The sequence below is a fragment of the Microtus pennsylvanicus genome, chromosome 17, assembly GCF_037038515.1.
Source record: "Microtus pennsylvanicus isolate mMicPen1 chromosome 17, mMicPen1.hap1, whole genome shotgun sequence".
Lineage (NCBI taxonomy): Eukaryota > Metazoa > Chordata > Mammalia > Rodentia > Cricetidae > Microtus > Microtus pennsylvanicus.
Genome location: NC_134595.1, coordinates 34,988,425 through 35,011,206, shown reverse-complemented (window position 1 = coordinate 35,011,206; position 22,782 = coordinate 34,988,425). Strand labels below are relative to the sequence as shown.

Genomic DNA, 22,782 nt, shown 5'->3' with positions numbered 1-22,782 from the left:
TAAAATCCATTTTTTTATTTTCATCAGTGAATTTAACAAACTATAACATGGCAGAAATGAACAACTAACAATTGGCAGATGATGGCCTCAGACATCATGGCAGAAGGTCATGGGGCAGTTATGTTTTTCTTTGTTCACTCTGGGTTTGTTGGGTTTTCCCTCTGAAAGTAGACGAGATCATTTATGTGATGGCTCTCAAGGTTTGTTCCCATCTCTATCTCAAGTATTTAGATAATCAAAGCAAGCCTGGCCTCTTATGCTTGTGAAATCACAACTATATGAGCACCACAGAATAAATTCAATTTTGATCAAATACATATTGGTCAATTCTGAAAAGTACAAGGCAGCAGAGATGGAAAACAAACAATTAGTAGACAATACTCTTAGAAGTCATGGCAGGGGGTCTCGTGATAATTACCTGTCCCTCTTCATTGGTGGGCAGGTGCTGGGCCTGCAAGACAGAGAGTTAATTATTCAGGGGGGGGGAGTCTTTTATTTTGTGACCAAGGTGTTTTTATTGCCTTCTAGATATTTCTGTCTGGATGTACCATTGTTAAAATCAAGCTGTCTTCATGGAAATTGACCCCCATGTACCCCACAGTGACTCAAGGAAACATTTAGATCGTCTTTTACTGCCCTGATGATTTTCACAGTAAGCTCAGATGAGGGATGCCACCTAATTGCCTGTAGCTTCCAGACACACTAAAGTATGGTTTCTCATGCTTTTCTATCCCCCCCCCCCAAACAGTAAGCCCTGTCCTACACTTTGTTAGAACTCTCCTCCTCTATGACCCAGCTCAGTGAAGACTATTCCATGACACAGATTTTAATTTGAAACCCTGAAATAGCCATCCCACCCCTTAGCTCCTGCATCATTTCCTGCAGACTCCTCTCCCCACAGTAGTAACTGCAGGTAGGGTATGAAGGTGTAGTCTTGCACTGGCCATGCTCAGCCAATACTCAATGAGAAGACTTTTTTGTTTCATTTTGAGGATAAAACAGGGAAAGACCATCTGAGATATATGATAGAAAGATTCATATACAGTATGTCAAAAGAAATAGATTCAGCTGCCAAGGAAGCCTTCTGATTTTCCCAATTCAAAGGGCTGATATAAATGAAGAACAAAGACCTTATTTCAAAATTATTTCTCTTCTTTTACTTTTATTTTTGGGTAGATGGAGTTGAGGCAGGCCTCACTCTGTAACCTGTCCTGGAACTCACTACAGAGTGTAAGCCATCCTTGATTTCTGAGCAATTCCCCTGAGAAAAAGAGTAAGTCAGTCTATTGTACATCATATCTCCAACAGGATAAAATTTCATAAATTTTCTCAAATGTTTGTTTCTGTTGTTATCTACAGACACATAATGCAAATGGTCTTTTTTTTTTTGTAGTCCCAGTTCAATTGAAAATGAAAGTTGCCTTTGGAGTTGGAACGTGGTTGTCTCCTTCTCTAAATGGAAGCCTGTTTGTTAAAACAAAATTAGAATCTCTGCCTCAGGTCAGAAGAGCCACCTGATTTAGGACACAAAGAAAACCAAAATTTAGGGACTATTTTTATCACCACTAACCTCATAATTCTTTGGTTTTATTTTGACTTGTTAAGAGCTTTTCTTAAGGTATAAATATTATATCATAATTTATAAGATTAATGTATATTTTAAATTGTTGTCAAGATATTAATGGACATATGGAATAATAACTAATTCTAGAAACAGGCTTTATCTAGCCTCCTGTACATGGTTTTGTGTGAGAGTCTCTATCAGGAAACTAGGAATTAAGTTTTTGAACTCTAGATGTATATAACAAAGTATGGATGGTCCTTTCAACTATTTGAGATCTGCTGCATATGACATTTAAAATGTTTAAACTTTCTGCAGAGAACCAAGACCATGCCTACCAGCTACCTTTGAAGTCTCCCAAAGAGGATGGGCCCTCACAATGACAATTCCACCAGGACTATGATAACACCATTAAGTTGAAAAACATCACCTGAAGATCGGCTTTGGACTACAAACTGCTCAGGATCATTTTGACATGGCCAACTGAGATGATCCAGCCTAAAAACTGCTCTAGCCACAACTTCAAATAAAGCCTGTACTTTCCCACTGTGGAGAGTCTGAACAACAAATGATACGGCTTCCTTTCTCCAGACTTGAAAAGTAACCCAATTTTTTATTCAGGATTCTCTAAAGATGCCATTGCCCTCTCACAGCAGGAAGTAAAACAAAGAGCACGATGCCCACATTCGCAAGAGGTTGGGGTGTGTCATTTTCTTCATTGGGTTATGGATGTTTGTCATAGTTTATTGTGAATGATTAGAAGTTGTTATTGGTAATGGTCAAGAAAGAAGTTGAACTAAGGAGTTTACATTCAGAGTTCCTGGTGTGAAAAGTAAAAGGGGATATAGATATAATAGAATAAGGGTAGACAGGATAGCCAAAACAATATTATAAAATAAAAGATCATAGGGAGGCATTACCATCCCTGCCTTCAAACTCTATTACAGAGCCACAGTATTGAAAACAGCTTGGTATTGGCATAAAAACAGAGAAGTCGACCAATGGAATCGAATAGAAGACCCTTACTTTAACCCACAAACCTATGAACACCTGATTTTTGATAAAGGAGCTAAAAGTATACAATGGAAAAAAGAGAGCATCTTCAACAAATTGTGCTGGCAAAACTGGATGTCAATCTGTAGAAGAATGAAAATAGATCCATATCTATCACCATGCACAAAACTCAAGTCCAAATGGATTAAAGACCTCAATATCAGTCTGAACACACTGAACCTGATAGAAGAGAAAGTGGGAAGTACTCTACAACACATGGGCACAGGAGACCACTTCCTACGTATAACCCCAGCAGCACAGACATTAAGGGCCTCATTGAATAAATGAGACCTCCTGAGACTGAGAAACTTCTGTAAAGCAAAGGACACTGTTACTAAGACACAAAGGCAACCCACTGACTGGGAGAAGATCTTCACCAACCCTGCAACTGACAAAGGTCTGATCTCCAAAATATATAAAGAACTCAAGAAACTAGACTGTAAAAGGCGAATCAACCCAATTATAAAATGGGGCACTGAGCTGAACAGAGAATTCTCAACAGAAGAAGTTCAAATGGCCAAAAGACACTTAAGATCATGCTCAACTTCCTTAGCGATCAGGGAAATGCAAATCAAGACAACTTTAAGATACCATCTTACACCTGTCAGAATGGCTAAAATAAAAAACACCATTGATAGCCTTTGCTGGAGAGGTTGTGGAGAAAGGGGTACACTCATCCATTTCTGGTGGGAATGCAAACTTGTGCAACTACTTTGGAAAGCAGTGTGGCGGTTTCTCAGGAAATTCAGGATCAACCTACCCCTCGACCCAGCAATACCACTCTTGGGAATATACCCAAGGGATGCCCTATCACACAACAAAAATATATGCTCAACTATGTTCATAGCAGCATTGTTTGTAATAGCCAGTACCTGGAAACAACCTAGATGCCCATCAACAGAAGAATGGATGAAGAAAGTATGGAATATATACATATTAGAGAACTACTTAGCAGTAAAAAACAAGGACTTCTTGAATTTTGCATGCAAATGGATAGAAATAGAAAACACTATCCTGAGTGAAGTAAGCCAGACCCAAAAAGAGGAACATGGGATGTACTCACTCATATTTGGTTTCTAGCCATAAATAAAGGACATTGAGCCTATAATTAGTGATCCTAGAGAAGCTAAATAAGAAGGAGAACCCAAAGAAAAACATATAGGCATCCTCTTGAATATTAACCTTCATCAGGCAATTAAAGGAGACAGAGACAGAGACCCACATTAGAGCACCGGACAGAAATCTCAAGGTCCAAATCAGAGCAGAAGGAGAGAGAGCATGAGCAAGGAACTCAGGACCGCGAGGGGTGCACCCACACACTGAGACAATGGGGATGTTCTATCGGGGACTCACCAAGGCCAGCAGGCCTGGGTCTGAAAAAGCATGGGATAAATCCGGACTCGCTGAATATAGCGGTCAATTAGGACTATTGAGAACTCAAGAACAATGGCAATGGGTTTTTGATCCTACTGCACGTACTGGCTTTGTGGGTGCCTAGGCAGTTTGGATGTCCACCTTACTAGACCTGGATGGAGGTGGGAGGTCCTTGGATTTCCCACTGGGCAGGGAACCCTGATTGCTCTTTGGGCTTTGGAGGAAGGGGGACTTGATCGGGGGAGGGGGAGGGAAATGGGATGTGGTGGCGGGGAAGAGAGAGAAATCTTTAATAAATAAATACAAAAAAATTAATTTAACCAGGAAAAAAAGAATAAGGGTAGATTATTACATCTACTTTTTAAAAAAACAAACTCATTGAGGCTGGAATGATAGCTCAGTGGTTAAAGTGCTTGTTACAGAAACATGAGGACCTGATTTTAGATCCCAGAACCCAAGATGTGAAGTCAGACACTGCAGTGTCGGGGCCATGAGAGTTACAGCATGTATCAAATGGCATTCAGATGTCATCCCACAAGACACACGGTCATTTGTTGGAGGATTAATCTCCCCTGTATGGCTCGTTCTTGGAAATATAAGAAGCAGGCTGAGGAAGCCAGTAAGCAGCTTTCCTCCATGACCTCAGCTTCAGTTCCAGCCTCAGGTTCCTTTCCTGATGTCCCTTCATGGTGAATTATAAACCATAAGATAAATTAATCTCTTCCCCACTTTACTTTTGGCCATGGGGTTTCATCACAGCAACAGAAAGCAAGCTAGTACTCATGGGAGGAGAGAGCATTGTTAACAGAGTCAACAAGAACAGACCATCAGATGAGGAGGGACCTGAGTGTGACCAAGTCAGGCTTTCTTGAGAACATCTGTCACCAGGTCCTAAGGAACAAACACTAGATGTTTGTTTCAGGAGTAGAAGTGAGTTGTTCTCTTTTGCCTTTAATACGCAAGAGATAAAGTGCCCTGGAGCTGACAAGCTCCCCTTGATTCCTGAGATCAGACTTAGGTCATAAGATTAGGTTGAAAGAGTCAGCTCTGACTGAGTAAAGTCCTGCCTGGGCTACTCTAGCACCTGGTGGTGACCTGCATTCATATCCCTGCCTAAAGGATGCCTGCATGTGTCCCCAGAGCTCTCAGGCCTTATCTGAACTCCTAGCTGTCTCTGGACCACATTGCCTTTCACAAAACAGCCTCCCCGTATATATCTGTTGGCTCGTCCCTGCTGGTCTTCTCATGAGGACTCAGGAACAGTGTGTCTCCATTCCCTCCCATGTCTGCTATTCCTTCCTGTATTTTCCCTCTCTATTTCCCCTACTTCTGTTTCATGTTTTCCATCAGATTAGCAGTACATGGACAAGAACACAGACTCTGCCTCCTGAGTGCATGGATTCTTGCTTTTGATTTGACCCCGTGAACTCTCCACACATGGTCTCTCTCAAGTTTAGCTTCCTCCTCTATAAACTGGGCATCGGAATGATGCCAATACTTCATACCAGCTGGGGTTGATTAAAATCAAAAGTAGACGCAAAGTAGTAAACTAGCAACATGGCTCCTTCTGCCATTGCCTGTTATTCTTTCTGCTCTCATTTCCTTTCCTCTTCCTTTCTCTGTCTCAAAGAATCCGTGAGCTCTCCCCACACCTCTACCACTCTCTTGCTGTGTGTCATCCTCTATCTATCTTTCTTCTGGAATACTTTTGCTCTCAAACAACATTTTTCGTGTTTGAATCCATCTCCTCTAACATCAAGTGTGAGACTGTGACATATTAAGAAATGGTAGTTTTGGATCTTCACTCCCTGTTCCTGGCCAGAGCTCCTCAAATCCTGGGTGAGTTCCCAAGTGATTAAGGTGAAAAGAGAATCAGTCTACCCTTGAGCATAGCCAGCCTTCCTCAATAACACCACAGTGCATATTACAGAGGTAAAGTTTGGAAAGACATTAGGAATGGAGGGCTGGCTGCCAGGGGAATAAACCATGATTACAGCATTGGAGCACTGACCTCCTACGTGAGAAGAGCTAGAATTTGACTTGATCGCATGGATAATAATGCAGGCATGGTGAAACTTTTATTAAAAATCCCAAGTGACTGTTTAGAGAGATCTGGGGTTGACAAACTCTGTCAGATTAGTGCTGGAAGAAGAGTGGTGTGCCCCGGGAAGGCAAAAGAGGGCTGTGTTCTTTTCCCATTTTACCTCAGGGTAACTCTCTTCTATGTGGTTATTGATAGTGTGCATATGCGTGCAGAGAACAGAGGATGACCTTGGGTGTCATTCCTCAGGTGGTAATGACATCTTTTTATAGAGATGGAATCTCTCTCTTGACTAAACCTCATCAGTTTTCCTGAGCAGTGATCTCAAGGGAGCTGCCTGTCTTTGCCTCCCTGGTACAAAGATTACAGCACCTGCCCCTGTATCTTGAGCTGTTTTTGACCCAAGTAAGGGGCTCACACTCAAGCCCCTGTGCTTCTATATACTTTGACAGCTGAGTCGTCTCCCTAATATCCCTGAGCCTAGCTATTTTTGAGCTATAACTTTTCTAATAAATTTAATCGAACATTTCCTAGAGACTCATGAGCTAAGCTAACAAGTTCTGTAGCATAAGCACCATGGCAACCTCTGATTTATGCTGTTGACAAGAAGCATGGGTCACACCTATGTAACCAGCATCTGAAGTAGACTGCTGTCTTGTGACACTGAAACCTTTATCTGAATTTAATTACATCCTAAGACACCTTGCTGATGTCTGGTGAGTTGGTTGATGTGGAAACCCCCAGTCATCACACATCTGGTCTCAGAGACCGATGTATATAGAGGCAGGCACAAAACAGGAACATTTCTCTTATATGGCATGTCTTCTATGATGCCACCGTGGACCACACTGCTTCACTTTTCACTGTTCCATACTGGTCACCTCCTTTAGAGGCTTCTCTAAGTCACAATTATTTCTGAGTAGTCAGTCTCTTTCAATCTGTCTACTAACATTGGTTTCAGGTTCCTTCATCATAGGTAGCAGGCTCACTCTTTGTTGTCATGGTTACTCCGGAAGGATCCTACATCCTCCTAGAGGCTGGTCAGTTTAGATCTCAAGCACCGCCTCCTTCCATGATTCATGTATTAGGGGTCTGTCCTTCAGAATGGCACTAGTAGGTGTTGGTGGTACCTTTAATAGGCAGAGATGAGCTGAAGGAACTTAGATCACTGGAGGTGTAACCTTGAAGGTCACAGGCACATCCTCTTTTCCCTTGCTTCCAAGTCACCAAGCCCTTGCTTTGATGTTTTGCCCTATCTTAAGAAATGAGGTCAAACCATTGGGCTGAAGTCCCTAACATCATGAACTCAAATAAATTGACTTCCCAGGTATCCATTTTGTTTTTGAGTGAGTTTTACTATGAACAATTGGCTGGTCTCAAAATCACAATCCTCCTGCCTCAGAGTTTGTGTGTATATATTCTCCTGGGTAATTTGTCCCCGTACAGGAAAGCTAACACTAGGCTCATAGCCACTCCCCTTACTGCTTTCTCTGTTTTTCCACAAATGGCATTCGGCTAAGGATCACCTTTATTTCCTAGTTTGTGTGGCGATAAAAAAACTCTCTCCAGGTGTAATTACCTTGTTCAAGACTGAGCTGTGAGTTCAGATCCCCTCTATCAATTTCTTCCAAATGCAGTTCATCATGTGGTAAGACTGAAGTGGGAGGGAGAGGGAAGAAGAAGAGGAAGCCATTAGAGATATTTAGCAGGGACAAGGTGCAGCATTTCTGCATTACACATTTAGGAATTTCCGGTCTCCTGATCACTTCAAGTTCAATGCGTCCTACATAATGAAGTTCACCCATCACCTCTTGGGACAGAGAAGACTCCACAAGGGAGACTTCCCATAGAGAAAGGAGACACTCAAGGTCAAGACTAAAAATTTGAAGACACACTTGTGCTGTGTTCATATTCCAGTGTTCAGAGGGCAGAGAAAATAGATGTCAAAACAGAAAAAAAAATAGACTCTAAACATGGCTTCCAGGCTATCACAAGTATAAGTAGAAAGAGGGGCTTTCCTGGATGGAAGGTCTAGGATCTGGCACATACCAAAGGGAAGCTTGATGATGGGTAGGCTTTAAAGACAGGCAAGATGGGGCTGAAGAACTGGCTCACACATTGTTGATTTCTATGAACATGTGGTACTAAGCTAAGATGGATCCTGCAACCCAGAGAAGAGCTGTCACTCAAGGTGGGGGTAGTGAAACTGATGGACTCCTATGTATAATATTACAAGGGCTCCACTGAGGAGACACAGCAGGGCTGACCTACTGGGACTGAATTCTTCCTGTCCTCTTCTCCATAGCCTGATGCTCATGGGGCTCTCATACCTAAATACCCAGCCTAGCAGACCTCGGGAGGGTGTCAATTGTAGCCCTTAGATATAAGTGTTGTGATGATACATAACATGTTAATTTTTAAACTGCTATAGCTCAGATTGTGCAACACTGTATATGACACATGGTAGATGTTTAATATTTGGTTATTGAGGGGAAATAAGGACTGTGATCTCCAAGGTTATACTAAACTCAATTACCATTTTTAAATCTTTCAAAAATGCCTTCCAAATCAGGGTATGCCTCCATATTTTGCTTACAGAACAATAACCCTAGAGCCTCCAGGTCATGTTTCACTTCCAGTTCTCCCAAGACTCTGTAGACCACTTTATGTAAAGGGATCAGGTTTCCATGGGATTCTTGAAAATCCTTTAAAAATATTTAATGGAGAAAATTTAAGTGCAGACTTCCAGGTCACAGAAGAACCCTAGGAAACAATTATAGTTAGTGTACCTCAATCCACAACAGACATATCTTCTATTGAAAAGTTTTATATTTGCATGGCTACTTCATGAAACAAGTGCATATTTTCTCTGTGAAAATACTAGCTAGTGACTTTGAGTTCTAACCATCATTTCTATGACATGTAAGAAGAACCACTTTCTATAACAAAGGAACACTAGGGCTAAGGGTTTACAATGGGCCTGGTGATATGGTTCAGAGGGTGATTGTATTTGCTGCTCCTGCAGAGGTCTTGGGTTCGATTCCCAGCACCCTCATGGTGTTCACAACCATCTGTAACTCCAGTGTCTGGGGATCTGGAGCTCTCTTCTGCCCTCCAGAGGCACCAGGAATACTGGTGGTGCATAGGCACACTTGCAGAGAAAACACTTGTATACATAAAATAAAAATGAATAGGTTCAAAAATTGCTCTAAAAGAGACGCTGTAGGTATTATGTTCTCAGAGCTATGGTTTAAAAATAGATATTAATTAAAATAAAATGTGCTCAATGAAATATCATTAAGTCAGTTCAATAAAATTATTCAATAGTAAATTAAAACACTTTGAGTATTAGCTTGTTTAGTTTCATTTTAATCGCATAATTTACATGGTGTGAAATGCATTGCCCATCATTGGAGAACCCCTGTTCTGCTCTGGCTTGTCTTCAACAATACTCACCCTGATTCCAGAAGGGACCATGGAACACCTTCCCCTCAAATAGAAGCAGGACTATCTATTTCCTGAAGCCTCTGCTTCTCCTCCCCTTGAAACAATGAGAGAACACTTCCAGAAATATTTACACGACACATGTTGCTCCCCAGAAAGGCAGATTTTTAAACCTGAGTCCAGAATTCTGATTTATAATTCATGAATTTATTATTGAACTAATATCTCTACAAAATGCTATGAAAACTTTGTCAATAATTCTTTGTCAAAAATTGGGTCCAGGGTCTGGAGAGCTGGCTCATGGTTAAGAGCACGTACTGCTCTTACAGAGGACCCAGGGTGATTCCCAGCACCCACATCAGGTGTCTCACAACTGCCTGTATCTCCTTTTCCAGGGAATTTGGAGCTCTTTACCGGACTCTGTAGGTACCAGCACCTATGTGAACACACACACAAACACACACACACACACACACACACACACACACACACACATACACACACACACACACAGACAACATGAGCAGAGATGAGAACTTTGTTTTAAAGATAACTCCATCATTTTTTTTTTTAAAGTCCAATCTTGAATTAAACTGCCAGTCATCCAGTTTGGTTCAAGATAGCAAAGTGTAACTTAATTTGGAGGTTTTTTTTTTCTGGGTCAGGATGTAAGAAACTTCACTTACGTCATACTGTTCATCGCTGATGACATTGTTGTCACGGAGGACCTCTAGAAAAGGAAATAAATCTTTTATTGCATCTGAAATGTCCAATTTAAGTGCTCTGAAGAGCCGGAATATAGATTCTGTGTTCTCATGTGCTGTGGACATCCTGGAGGGAAATACAATGGGGAAATGGTTATCAGAACTTGGACTACATGCTTGAGGAAATAAAAGAAAGACTATAAAGAACTAACAGACATTAGATAGGTGGTCTTGAGTTAACCCCAATAAATAAAATGAGTTAACTCCACTAAATATCCACATTCTGGGTTCAAATGAGAGAGAACCTGCCTTGTTATATAAGATGGAGAGAGATGGACGAAGACTCCCAGCATCAACGTCTGACTTCTACACACATGTGCACATTCATACATGTGCATCTGCACACATAAGCCCTCCCACATGTGAATGTTTTTACATACATGCATGTATACTGCACATCCACACACATACAAAAATAAAGTGAAACATAATGTTAATTATGATTCAAAATTCCAGGACTCCGTGTTCTCGTACATGTGAAAAGGAATATTCTAACCAGCTTATATGAAAATATTTCTAGTAGCATTATTAAGAGCAAAAGTTAGGAACAGTGGAAATGTACTTTCATTGGAGGGTGGAAACATAAACCTGAACAAGCCATACAATGAAATACTATTCCTCAATAAAAGGAAAAAAATGCTAATACATTCTGTGAGTGAATGGATCTCAAAAATATTTTTTCTTAATAAAGGAAGCCAAAGACAGAAGGCCATATAATGGATAATTCCATATCTATAAAATGCCCAGAAATTCTCCATAGAGACAGATGTATGTATGGACTAAGGGGACCAAGATTGGACTGTCCACAGCTGTGAGGGGTTCTTCAGGGGATGGGTAAGAACTAAGTTCCAAACTTGGACTGTGCTGCTGGTTGCATGGCTCTGTAAAAGTCATTGGAATGTATATTAAAATAGTAAATTATATTGCAAGTAAATTATACTCAATAAACTGTCAAAAATGTGAAAATGGATATCCAAAAAGATGAGCAGATCGTTAAAGGTGACAGGCTGCATTTTCTCCCCTCTGGAGCATGGGAAAAGGCAGATATTGTAAATAACAAACACACATTGTATCCTAACTGGTTTGGGTTTAAAAAATTAGTTTGTTTGTTTTGTTTTTTGTCAACTTGACACAAGCTAGTTATCTGAAAAGAGGAACCTCAGTTGAAAAAGAGAATGCCTCCTTCTGTACTGCCTGTAGGCAAGTGTGTGGGGCATGCTCTTGATTGGTGATTGATGTGGGAAGGCCCAGTTTCCTGTGGGCATTGTCAACCTTAGACAGCTGGTCCTCCGGTTTATAAGACAGCAAACTGATCCAGCTAGTAAGCAGTGTTACTCCATAATTTCGGCTCAGATTCCTGCCTCCAGGTTCCTGCCTTGATTTCCTTTGGTGATGGACTGTAATGTGAATGTGTAAGCCAAAAGAACCATTTCCTCCCCAGGTTGTTTTTGGTCATGGTGATATATCACTGCAATAGAAACCCTAACTACCGCTGTATGACTGGATGTTCCCACGGTCTGAACAGGAATGTCAGGAGGTGACAAACAACATTTAGGTTAAAAAGATATCTTGTGATATCAGAATATCCATGAATTTAACACTCAGCACAGAACAACCAAGCAGGAATATTCCTACCATCGCTCCCCCAGCAACTGGAGGAGGAGGCTAAACCTTCCCCATGGGCTGCAAACCTCACATCAGAAGGACAAGTAAGCAGTTTCACTTGGACTGCATTGCCCCTTGCTCAGGCTGGAACAGGTTACCAAGGTGGTGACCCTGGATCTAATGTTTCTTTATAGTGGGGAAACAGAACCAAATGAGAGCATACGGCTCCCCAGAACTCTAAGATGCCCACGGGAGGGCTCCCTCTGTTTTCCTCAACGAAGAACACTGATGACTCAGCAGCAGACCAAGGAGAAACAAAGAATGGGGCAGGGATAACATGCTGGGGGTGGAGCTGTGCCCCCACTATCAGTGATATCCTATGGGAGATCACATGGGAGATGCTGTGATCTGCAAAGCCAGGCTGTGCCTCCATCTGTGCTGGGACCACACTGACCAGGTCTTCCTAGCCAGCGTTCCAGTCTGGATACAGAGACAGCTCACTCCTTAGGACAATATGCTGGCTCTGCCTCACAGCAAAGCATAACCTTGGCTCTACCCATCCAAGCAGCCCAAAAGCAAGGCACACCATCTGGCTCAGAGCCTAACCTATAGCCTCACCTAGGCCAACAGTCAAACTGGCCATCTGCCTAACTCCAGAGCATAGCTTCTAACCTGGACAGACCAAGAATCCTAAACAGCGCTAGGTCCAGATTCAGAAGAAGCCAGCCTGTGTCACAGACAATGTTTAACCAAACTGACACTTTCCTAACTTCAGAGGAAAGTTCTGGTATTTGTGACTAAGGAGTGTCTTAGCCTTGTTTATAAAACTCATGAACAGGAAACCAATGCAGAAATCCTTCCACAGATGTCAGACATTTCTTCTCATCCCAACAGGATGTTTCAAAGCAAGAATGCTTCAACATTTGCAAAACGGTAAATGGGACGCATCGCATTCATACAAAGCAAACATAAACCATGTCCCGCCAGCAGATGCTGAAAAGGTATTGGGCAAACTCAGCATGTGTTCATGATAGAAATAAACCTCTCAAAATTCAGCCGAGAAGAACTGTACCTCAGTATAACAAGTATCATATATGGGGAAGCCATGATGTTATTTTCAAAAGCAAAAAGCTTAGAGCATTTACCCTTGTGGTCAGGGACAAGGAAAGGACATTCACTCTCAGCAGTCTCTCTTATACTGTGCTTAAAGGAAGAAAAGAAGGAAGAAAGGGAAGGACGGAGGAAGGTAGAGTAAGTAAAACTGAAAGTAACATTACTTTATATGTACAAAATCCTAAAGATTATACACACATAATAGTACTAATTAATAAATTCAGTGAAGTTATAGGGTAAAAAAAACAACATTCATAGTGATGCATGTGGAAAAGAAATTAAAAGAATTTTTCTTTAAAAAGAATAGTATGGAAGAGAGAGAGAGAGAGAGAGAGAGAGAGAGAGAGAGAGAGAGAGACAGACAGACAGAGAGAGAGAGAGAGAGAGAGAGAGATAGAATGACTTGCTGAAATAATCCTTTTGTACGCTGTCAAGATTTGCTACTCAGATTAGTTTAATAAAAAGTTGATTGGCTGGGAGCCAGGCAGAAATTATAGTTGGGATCACCAAACTGAGAAAATAAAGGGAAGAATAAGGGTAGAGTCCAAGGAGATGCCAGCCAGCTGCCAAGGAAGCAGGATGTGTAGAGAATGAGGTAGCAAGTCATGAGTCAGGTAGCAAACAATAGATAGGAAACATGGGGTAATTTAAATCTAAGAGTTAGGTAGTAATAAGCCTGAGGTACTGGCTAAGCATTTGTAATTAACATTAGGCCTCTGGGTGATTATTTGAGAGCGTTTCAGGGACAGGAAAACTAAGCCAACAAATGGCACCTACTGTGGGCATAGATCCACATAAAAAAGCCTAAAAAGTTTCTAAACACAGAGAGCCAGACTCACACTCTCCTGCCATGCACTTCTCGCAACAGCTACCTGTGAGATGGGCCCAGCAGCCAACTGCTGTGAGCTAAATCATGTGACAGGTTCTTGCAGTCTCTCCTACAGTCCACAGTACAGAGACTCTCCCAGCCAATGCCTGCAGGCTTGAGAGCTCTGCCAACATGCTGCATGGCAGCTTAAGGGGTTTGCCTCATGCAGACAGAAAAGTTTATAGATAGGCAGTAAAGACAGATTCAGGCAGAAATAAAAAACCTCTGAATGGGTTACAATATGTTAAAAAAAAATATATGTAGGAATGGTAGAGAAAAGAAAAGGGTAGAAAAGGTCCTTATGGGTTTTCTGATCCTACTGCACGCACTGGCTTTGTGGGAGCCTAGGCAGTTTGGATGCTCACCTTACTAGACCTGGATGGAGGTGGGGGTTCCTTGGACTTCCCACAGGACAGGGAACCCTGATTGCTTTTCAGGCTGAGGGGGGGACTTAATTGGGGGAGGGGGAGGGAAATGGGAGGCGGTGGCGGGGAAGAGACAGAAATCTTTAATAAACAAATAAATTTAAAAAATAAAGAAAAAAGAGAAGGAAAAAAAGGGAATAGAGTAATAAAGTATAATTAGCAATGTAAAGATAGGAAATACACAGAGTCTGGATCCTGTATGTTAATATGGTGTGTTTGAATTTTTTGGATGCTAGGAGACACTAGATAATAATAACTACTAGATTCAACCAACCTATATATTTTATAAATATCTTGACTTCAAAAGTTAAGTCAAAAGATGTGTTACTTTGAGGGAGAAGTTATGCTTTTATTTCTACAGGGAATGAGAAGCTGTGCATTCATTCTGGGTTAAAGAAAATTGGGTTTGCTCAAGGAACCCCCCACCCTGAAAGATCCTGGCTACAAACAAACAAAAAATAAATGTAAAAGAACTACAAGATATGTAATATATATTTTACCTGCTCAAATACATAGCAAAAATATATTTACTGACCTGTGTACAGTGAACAATCTATACTTGTATTAATACAGATATGTTTGTTACCTTTAAAAGTTTATGCATCTTTAGGGTGAGGAAACTAAACACCAATGAAAATGATGGTTCAGGAGATCTAGCATCCAGAACAGCTACCAGGCTGCTAACTGTGATGGTCCAGCCTCATAGAATACTACAGTCAAAACTTAATAATTATTCTAAATTTTCTTAGTGCTCCCAAAAGGTTACCGATACTCCCAAGCAACAGGAAGTCATATAGAAGTCTATGCCCGTGGTCCAAATAAACTAATTATTTGGTTATGGATATTATTATTTAAGGGGGGTTGGTTACAAGTTGATTTTAGTTATGGTCAGAAAAAAAGTAGAACAAAACAGATTAGATTCATGAATCTCCTTCTGAAAAATAAGGGGTATATAGAAAGGATAGGATAGAAGTGTAGATTATTGAATCTACTTTCACACAAACTACTGGTCTTAAATATTTTATATTTGTATGGATTTTTGTATTTTGATACAAATTTAAAGTTCATTTTGCTGTGCAGTATGTATGTACCTACTCTTGTTTGGGTTTTTGTGCTCATGTAATTCATTTAAAATGTAACATATAATTAAAAATATAAATTAATAGTTATCTATAATAGCCAAATTTATACTCATGTTAGATATGCTTTTAAGATCATAAGCAGATATATTTAGATAGATAGGTTGTCTTCAAACACTTGAAAGACCTACAGAATATGGCATTTAATGTGTTTAATAACCAAAGGTTTCTCATGATAGTGAGACATGTCTCCTCCTGGCAGCACAATCTACTTCAGAGAAGATGATGGGCATTGAAAAACTCATATGAGTTTTCCTTCTTTATGACAAAGGCTAGCCATGTGAATAGAAACTACCCTTGCCTCAATTTCTGACCTAACTGGATCAATAGAACAAAAAAAGTGACTGCTGTACTTTGCTAAGACAAGGTAGGACAGCCTTTCAGAATTCCCTGCATCACAGGAAAGTCTCTCAGACATGTTAGGTCTGTAGCTCAGAGTTGTATGCTCTAACGGTACAGAGGAACATTGGGTAATTGTCCAGACAGCCTGATGTTCCTGCCATTAGGTAACATTTCATCTTTCTGGAGTTTTTGATGAAGTTAAATTGTAATTAATTCTTACTTAATAACTTCTTTTGTTATATATAATTTTACTATGTTAAAACTGAAACCTTTTTTAGTTGGACAAAAAGGGAGAAATCTTGTGAAAGAATCATTTCACATACTGAAGATTTGTCACTCAGACTGGTTTAATAAAACCTGATTGGCCAGTAGGCAAGCATGGATTATAGATGGGAGAGCCAAAATAGAAAAATGATGGAAAGAAGAAGGGCAGAGTCAGAGCAGGTGCTAGCCAACCACCAAGGAAGCAGGATGTGTCAGAAAGGAGGAAAAATACACAAGCCATGTGGTAAAATATGGATAAGAAATATGAATTAATTTAAGAGAGTCAGGTAGCAATTAGCCTGAGCTATCAGCTAAGTATTTGTCATTTATATTAAGTCTCTGAGTCAGATACTTTGGATGTGGCTGCTGGTTATTTGGGAGCAGGTAGTCTGGAGAGGAAAGTTCTGCCTACAGTGACTCACTCTGTAGCCCATACTTGGCTGGTATTTACTCTACAGACCAGTACTACCTCAGACTGACAGAAATTCTCCTGTTAACCTCTCAAGTGCTGAGATTCCAGGCAGGAACCACCTCTTTAAAATTCAGGCAATTCACATCATGTTCTGTGTTCCTAGAGTGTTGTAAGATGTTCATTTGTGTAGATGACTTCTAGAGGATGACAAAAGTGTTTCTTTTTGTTATTTTATTTTAATAATTTTAACTAAAAATTTATCCTTCCAATGTAAATATGCATAATTTAATAAGCATTGGAGAAAAGCATGTAAGAGAGCTGTCTCAGGAAGTAAAGGCACCCAGAGAATCCATAAAGTTGCCCTCTGACCTCCATGTGTTCTAACATGCACACACACATACACACACACTACATACACACGCATCATGCACACATGCATACACATGACCATCATACCCACTCATGCATCATGCGTACACACACACACACACAAACACTTAACATGCACACATACCCACTAAGTATTAAAAAAACTGTAGCATCAATAATAATACTTTAAAAAAAATATAAAAAGGCTTTCAAGAGAAGAGAGTAAGCTAGTTGGTGGTGGCTCACACCTTTAATCCCAGCACTTGGAAGAGAGGAAGGCAAATCTCTGTGAGTTCAAGTCCAGCCTGGTCTACAGAGCAAGTTTAAGAAGAGCCACCACTACACAAGGCAACCCTATCTTGAAAAATCAAAAACCAAAACTAGGGAGCTGAGAAGAGCAATATTTGATATGCATGCCTAGTCCTCTGGAAGAGAAGCCAGTGCTCTTAAATTCTGAGTCATCTCTCCAGCTCTCTGATTTCTCAAACTTGATGAAAGGTTTTAAGAGAAGACTAGAAACACAAAACAACACACTATTGGTGAAGGGATGATCCAGAAGATAAAACAATAGAAAACATCCAGCTAACATATAATAAAGACATTATAAATGAAAATAAATTCAGGAAAGAAAATCAGAGACAGTCTGGACATGGAACATGCCTCATCCCTTTAGTCCTAGAGAGAAAAACACTGGTGCACTTGCATGAAAATGTCAGAATGAAACCCGTTCCTCTCTGGGATGGAGTTATAGCTCGGTGGTCAGAGGATCTGAGTTCAATCCCCAGCATCCACATAGTGGCTCACAGTCATTCATAACTAAAGTGTTAAGGGATCTAACACCCTCTTGTGCCTATGTGGACAGCAAGCACACATGGGGTGCATTTACATACATACAGGTAAAACACTCATACACATGAAGTATAAATAATAAAACATTTTTCAAAAGAAAAGAATCCCAATACTCTATAGGACAATGGGATGAAGGAAAGAGGGAGGAAAGGGGCAGGGAGGAAAGATACAAAAATGGAGAGAATAAGAAAATAATACATGGAGAAATAGTGACTGGGGAGTTCCCAAATGGATAAATGACATCAACCTACAAACCCAGGAAAATTTAAATAGGATCAATAAAAAAGCAACAATAAAAATAAAGACAGATTACAATAAAGAAGTAAGAAAAAAACCTTAAGGAGGAAAGAAGCAGCCCTCATATCTTGCTTCCAGAACTTAGGCCATAAACTGTGAAAATGGGCTTCAGACAATCGATGGCCACCAGAACTGTACTGAGAGCAGATTCGAGCAACCTCTATTTCCTCTCATTGTTGAGAAAAATCTGGCAGAAGTGGCACGGACATTAGAAGAACATGTTTAGATCCTGGATTACATCTTGTGGAAAGCTAAACGTGCTGTGAACGGCCCAGGTCCAACCATCAGTGAGGTGGGCTGTAAACCACAGCAAGCAGACGGTAAAGAAAGGACAGCAGGCTGGAAGATGCAGAAGGACCTCACTTGGAAGAATGACCAGAAGACATTAGGAAATTGTCCTCAAAGCACCTCAAAACTGATTTAAATGGGGGAGAAGATGGGCAGGAAGTTAACAAACGCAGCCTACAGAAGAGCTTACACAATCTTGTTGACAACCTAAGACCCCCGTAAGATCCGTTTTACCCCTCACACAATCTGTTTCCTTAAAACCTATAAATTAGGGGATAGAGAGATGGCTCAGTGGTTAAGAGCACTGGCTGCTTTTCCAGAGGACCCAGGTTCAGTTCCCAGTGCTCACATGTTGACTCACAAGTGTCTGTAACTCCTGGGAGCCTAAGCATACTATACCAGGCATGGTGTGCTGCACAGACATACATGCAGGCAAATCACACATACACATGAATTAATAATATAATTTTAAAAACTAAGTCAGGATTAGAAAGCTGACTCCGTGGATTGACCCACCAATATAAAGATGTGAGTTCAAATTCCCGTAACTCACAAAATGTCAGATACCACAGGCAGGTCTGCACTTTCAACAACGTCTGCAGCTCAATAGGAGATGGGGACAGGAGAAGCCCTGCAAGCTTCACCATGCAACCAGCATAGTGTTCACAGAGGCAAAAAAGAGAACCTGCCTCACACGGGATGGGAGATGAGGACCAACACCCAGTGTTGTTCTCTGATCTATGCACATGTACCATGACACACACACACACACACACACACACACACACACACACACACACGACTTTTAAACTTAGAAATGCCAAAAAACAAACTTTACTAAAAATTTAAGTCCTTGTCATGTAGGAAGAGTTGGAGACAGCCCTTATGAATGGAAAGCTAAAAATCAGAAAAAGGAAAGCATCAGGGGCAGTGAGAACTGGGGTGCCTAATGGGGTTCCAGTGCCTAAAATGGAAACAAGAAGAAGAATAGAAACTTTCTCTGAATAAAGATAGACTAAGATCTATTATGCAAAGACCATAGAACTGTGGTCAAAAGAAATGAAACAAACACTCACGTCAGGCCTGATGGTGCAGGCCTGTAGGCATAGCTACTCAGAAAGCTGCAGCAGAAGAATTATAGTTCAAGGTCAGTCTGGGCAACTGATTGATCCTTTGTCTCAAAATTAAAAACTAAAGAGAGGGCTGGGGATGTAGCTCAGTGGTAGAGAACGTGCCTGGTAAACAGAAACTCTAGATTCCAACCCAGGTTCTGCAATCAGAGACACAAAACCACAAAAATGCTTGATTTTGTCAGTGCCCTCCGGTATCGATTTATTTGTGGATGCTTCTTTCTTACATGACTGATACTAAATTTCAATTTTAACTTTGTAGAAACAGAAATCACCAAACACAAAATGCGATGTAGTCACACAGGTGGGTCATACCCACAGTTCCCCAGGATATATAACAAATGCACAGAAGAAGGAATAAGATCTGATTAATGTTCATGAAAACTAAACCAGTCCTAGGGGAGGAAATTTCCCAGCCAGTGCACAGAAAAAGCAACCTATTTCATACTCGTGGAGTTTTGAAAAAAAAAAAAAGGCCCCTAAAGGAACTGGCACTTTAGTAGGTGTGGATTTGTTGGAAGAAGTGTGTCACTGTGGAGGCAGACTTTGAAGTTCTTTTTTCTCAAGCTTCACTCAGTGTGACAATCAACTGACTTCCTGTTGCCTCCGAGTCAAAATGTAGGACTCTCAGTTCAAGCACCACATCTCCCTACATGCTGCCCTGGTCCCCATCCTGATGACAATGCACTGAAGCCCTGAACGTGTAAGCGAACCACCCCAATGGAAGGGTTTTCTTTAGAAAAGTTGCCTATTTCGTGGAGTCTCTTCATAGCAATAAAAGATCTGAACTAATACACCACTTAATGGGAGAATGCAAATGAACACACATCTCTGTCGCCTCTGCAGTCTCGGGCAGAGAGAGGGGAGACTCCCCATCTCATCTGCTATTGGCAGGAAGAGCATTGACGCTGCCTCCTCACAGGCCACGTGCCAGCATCTACGAGCAAGTGGTCACTGCTGCCCTTTGACTCAGGAACTCCACTCTTGTTTGTTTTAGACACAATGAAGTATCCTGAAAGTAAGCAAAATGAATCACATGACCACTGTCCTTACAGCATGCTGGTGACAGTGAACTGCGGTAGTGACCTTAATGTCCATCAAAGCAGACTGGTGTAAAACTCACGGTGAGGACTGGCAAGGTGGATCAGTTAATGAAGGAGTTAGCAACCAAGGCAGATGACTTTGGTTGTACCCCAGAAATCACAAGACAGAAGGAAAGAACTCCTCTACATTGTCCGTGACACCAAGACACATGCATACATAAATAATCATAACTGATATTATGAATCTCTTCCTCCTTATACAAGCACTCTGAATAGCAGGCAGCTGGTAAGAAGAACGAAGGAAATGTGCAAACGTTAAGGTGAGGACTACGATAAGGTTTCTACTTTTTAAATAACCCAAGGCTCTGAATACAGAACAATAGTACAAAATGAAAATAATCATTAAATAGTTATGAAAATAAGTTACACAAGAAAAGCAAAGGAAAAGATAAAGAGTCTGGAGAGGTCAGCAGTTAAGAACGCTGGCTGCTCATCCCAAGGGTGGGAGCTCAGTTCTCAGCACCCATGTCTGGCAGCTCAGAACCGTCTGTACTACAAGTACAGTGATCTGATACCCTCTGCTGGCCTCCAAAGAACCTGACCTAATCTCTCTCTCTCTCTCTGTCTCTCTCTCTCTCTCTCTCTCTCTCTCTCTCTCTCTCTCTCTCTCTCTCTCTCTCTGTCTCTCTCTCCCTTGTCTTTGTCTGTCTCTCTGTCACTGTATTTCTCTTTTGTCTCTTTTTCTTTCCAACACACACACACACACACATGCATGCACGCACACACATACAGACACACAGAGTATATATGATGTAGAAGATAAGAACCAGGCACAATGAATGCACCTTTAGTCCCAGTACTTGGGAGGCAGAAACAGGTGGGTCTCTGTTGGGAGTCTCAGGCCAGCCTGGCCTACATAACAAGTTTCACAACAGCCTAGCTGGTATTATAAAAGGACAAAGAGAAGCTGTCTAATATGTATTGAAGGATGAACCCAAGACTAGGAACTGTGGGGCGTGTGTATGGAGGGCAGTTAAAGTGGTTGTATCTTTTCTATATTTCCACAAGGCTTGAAAACTTATAAACCACATTTTATTATGAAACAAGGCCTGGTGGTGCCTCCCTGAAACTCCAGTCACTGAAAAGACACAAACATCAGACAGGATCAGAAGTTTAAGGTTAGACTGGGATGTAGAATGAGTTCAAAGTCAGTCTGAGTGACATAGCAAAACCTCAATTCTAAAGTTTTTAAAAAATACAGAGACGCATAGTCAAGCACAGTCGAGGCCCTATGTTCAACGCCAGTACTGGAAATGTATCACTTCCTGTGCAGTAGTAAACACCCTGACAGGCACTGTTTCTGAAGAGCACATCTGATCACCACTGTGGAGCAGACAGAGGTCGACAATGTCTTTGTCAGAGGAATCACCCTCCTAGGACAGGACGCTGAAGTGAAAATAAAAACGTGCAGCTTGCCATGGCTGTCACTATCACGGGCCTATTTCTTTTTCCTTCTTGATCAAAATCTGACAGGGAGCGCTCAGACCAGGAGTGAGCCTGGGACAGCTTCCTAGGTGACAAGTCCTGCCAGACAGGTAGGAGACCAGGACAGAGGGGAGCCAGCTGCTGACTCTGAGACTCTGTTGTTTGAATTTCTTCCCTGAGGTGACTTAGTGAAAGCAGAGAGAGGCAGAGGGACTGAGAACACTCAGATTTCATGAGATAACAACAGAATCATGTCACAGAGGTCGCCAGGAGTCCCTGACAGGTGTGACCAGAGTCTCCTTCTGACAGCTGACAGTGCTGCACACAAGAACGTTCTGACTGTGTGTGATGGCAAGCTGACCTCTTCAGCAGATATCGTACTCAGTTTTAAAAACTCAAGTGTTCTCTCTGTCTGTCTGTCTCTGATTCTGTCTCTCTGTGTGTCTCTGTCACTCTCTGACCGTCTATCCGTCTCCATCTCTTTCTCCCCTCTTCCTCTCTCTTGGCTCTTCTCTCTAACTACAGTGCAGAACTTCTTCACGTCCAGGGCTTCGGACTGACTGAAGCTACAGCCACTTAATTAAGACATGAAATCACCCCAGCTGTCAGAGGGCAAAGTTACAGAGGGAGAAAGACTCACCTGTTGCTGAAGCTGCCACCTTCTGTCTCTCAACTCCTGCCAGGGTCACGGGAGGGTGAGCTCTTACCCTTGGTCTCCTTCCTCACAGGCTTCCAGACCCTGAGTTGTGGCCCACAGCTGAGAGCAGGAAGTCAGCCTGAACTCTTAACTCAGCGGAGAGGGCTCCGCCCAAATGAGGAAAAGAGAACCGAAAGTATTTCTCTAATGTCAATGTGCTCTGAGATCCTGTCTTCTTTCCTGAAATGTGGGAGCAGTGGGGAGCAGAAAGAGGGAACT

At 41.4% G+C, this 22,782-nt stretch overlaps 1 protein-coding gene across 1 annotated transcript; it reads right to left on the bottom strand.

The window, feature by feature from the left end:
• LOC142836990 (nuclear autoantigen Sp-100-like) lies at positions 1-22,641 on the bottom strand. The gene is made up of 6 exons (XM_075951775.1): positions 22,507-22,641; positions 10,160-10,304; positions 8,566-8,734; positions 7,609-7,683; positions 419-451; positions 1-161 (listed from the first exon to the last, which is right to left on the bottom strand). The coding sequence occupies exons 2-5, from the start codon at positions 10,301-10,303 to the stop codon at positions 429-431; spliced, it is 411 nt and encodes a 136-aa protein (XP_075807890.1). The 5' UTR covers position 10,304; positions 22,507-22,641; the 3' UTR covers positions 1-161; positions 419-428.
• Between the last annotated feature and the right edge of the window lie 141 nt (positions 22,642-22,782).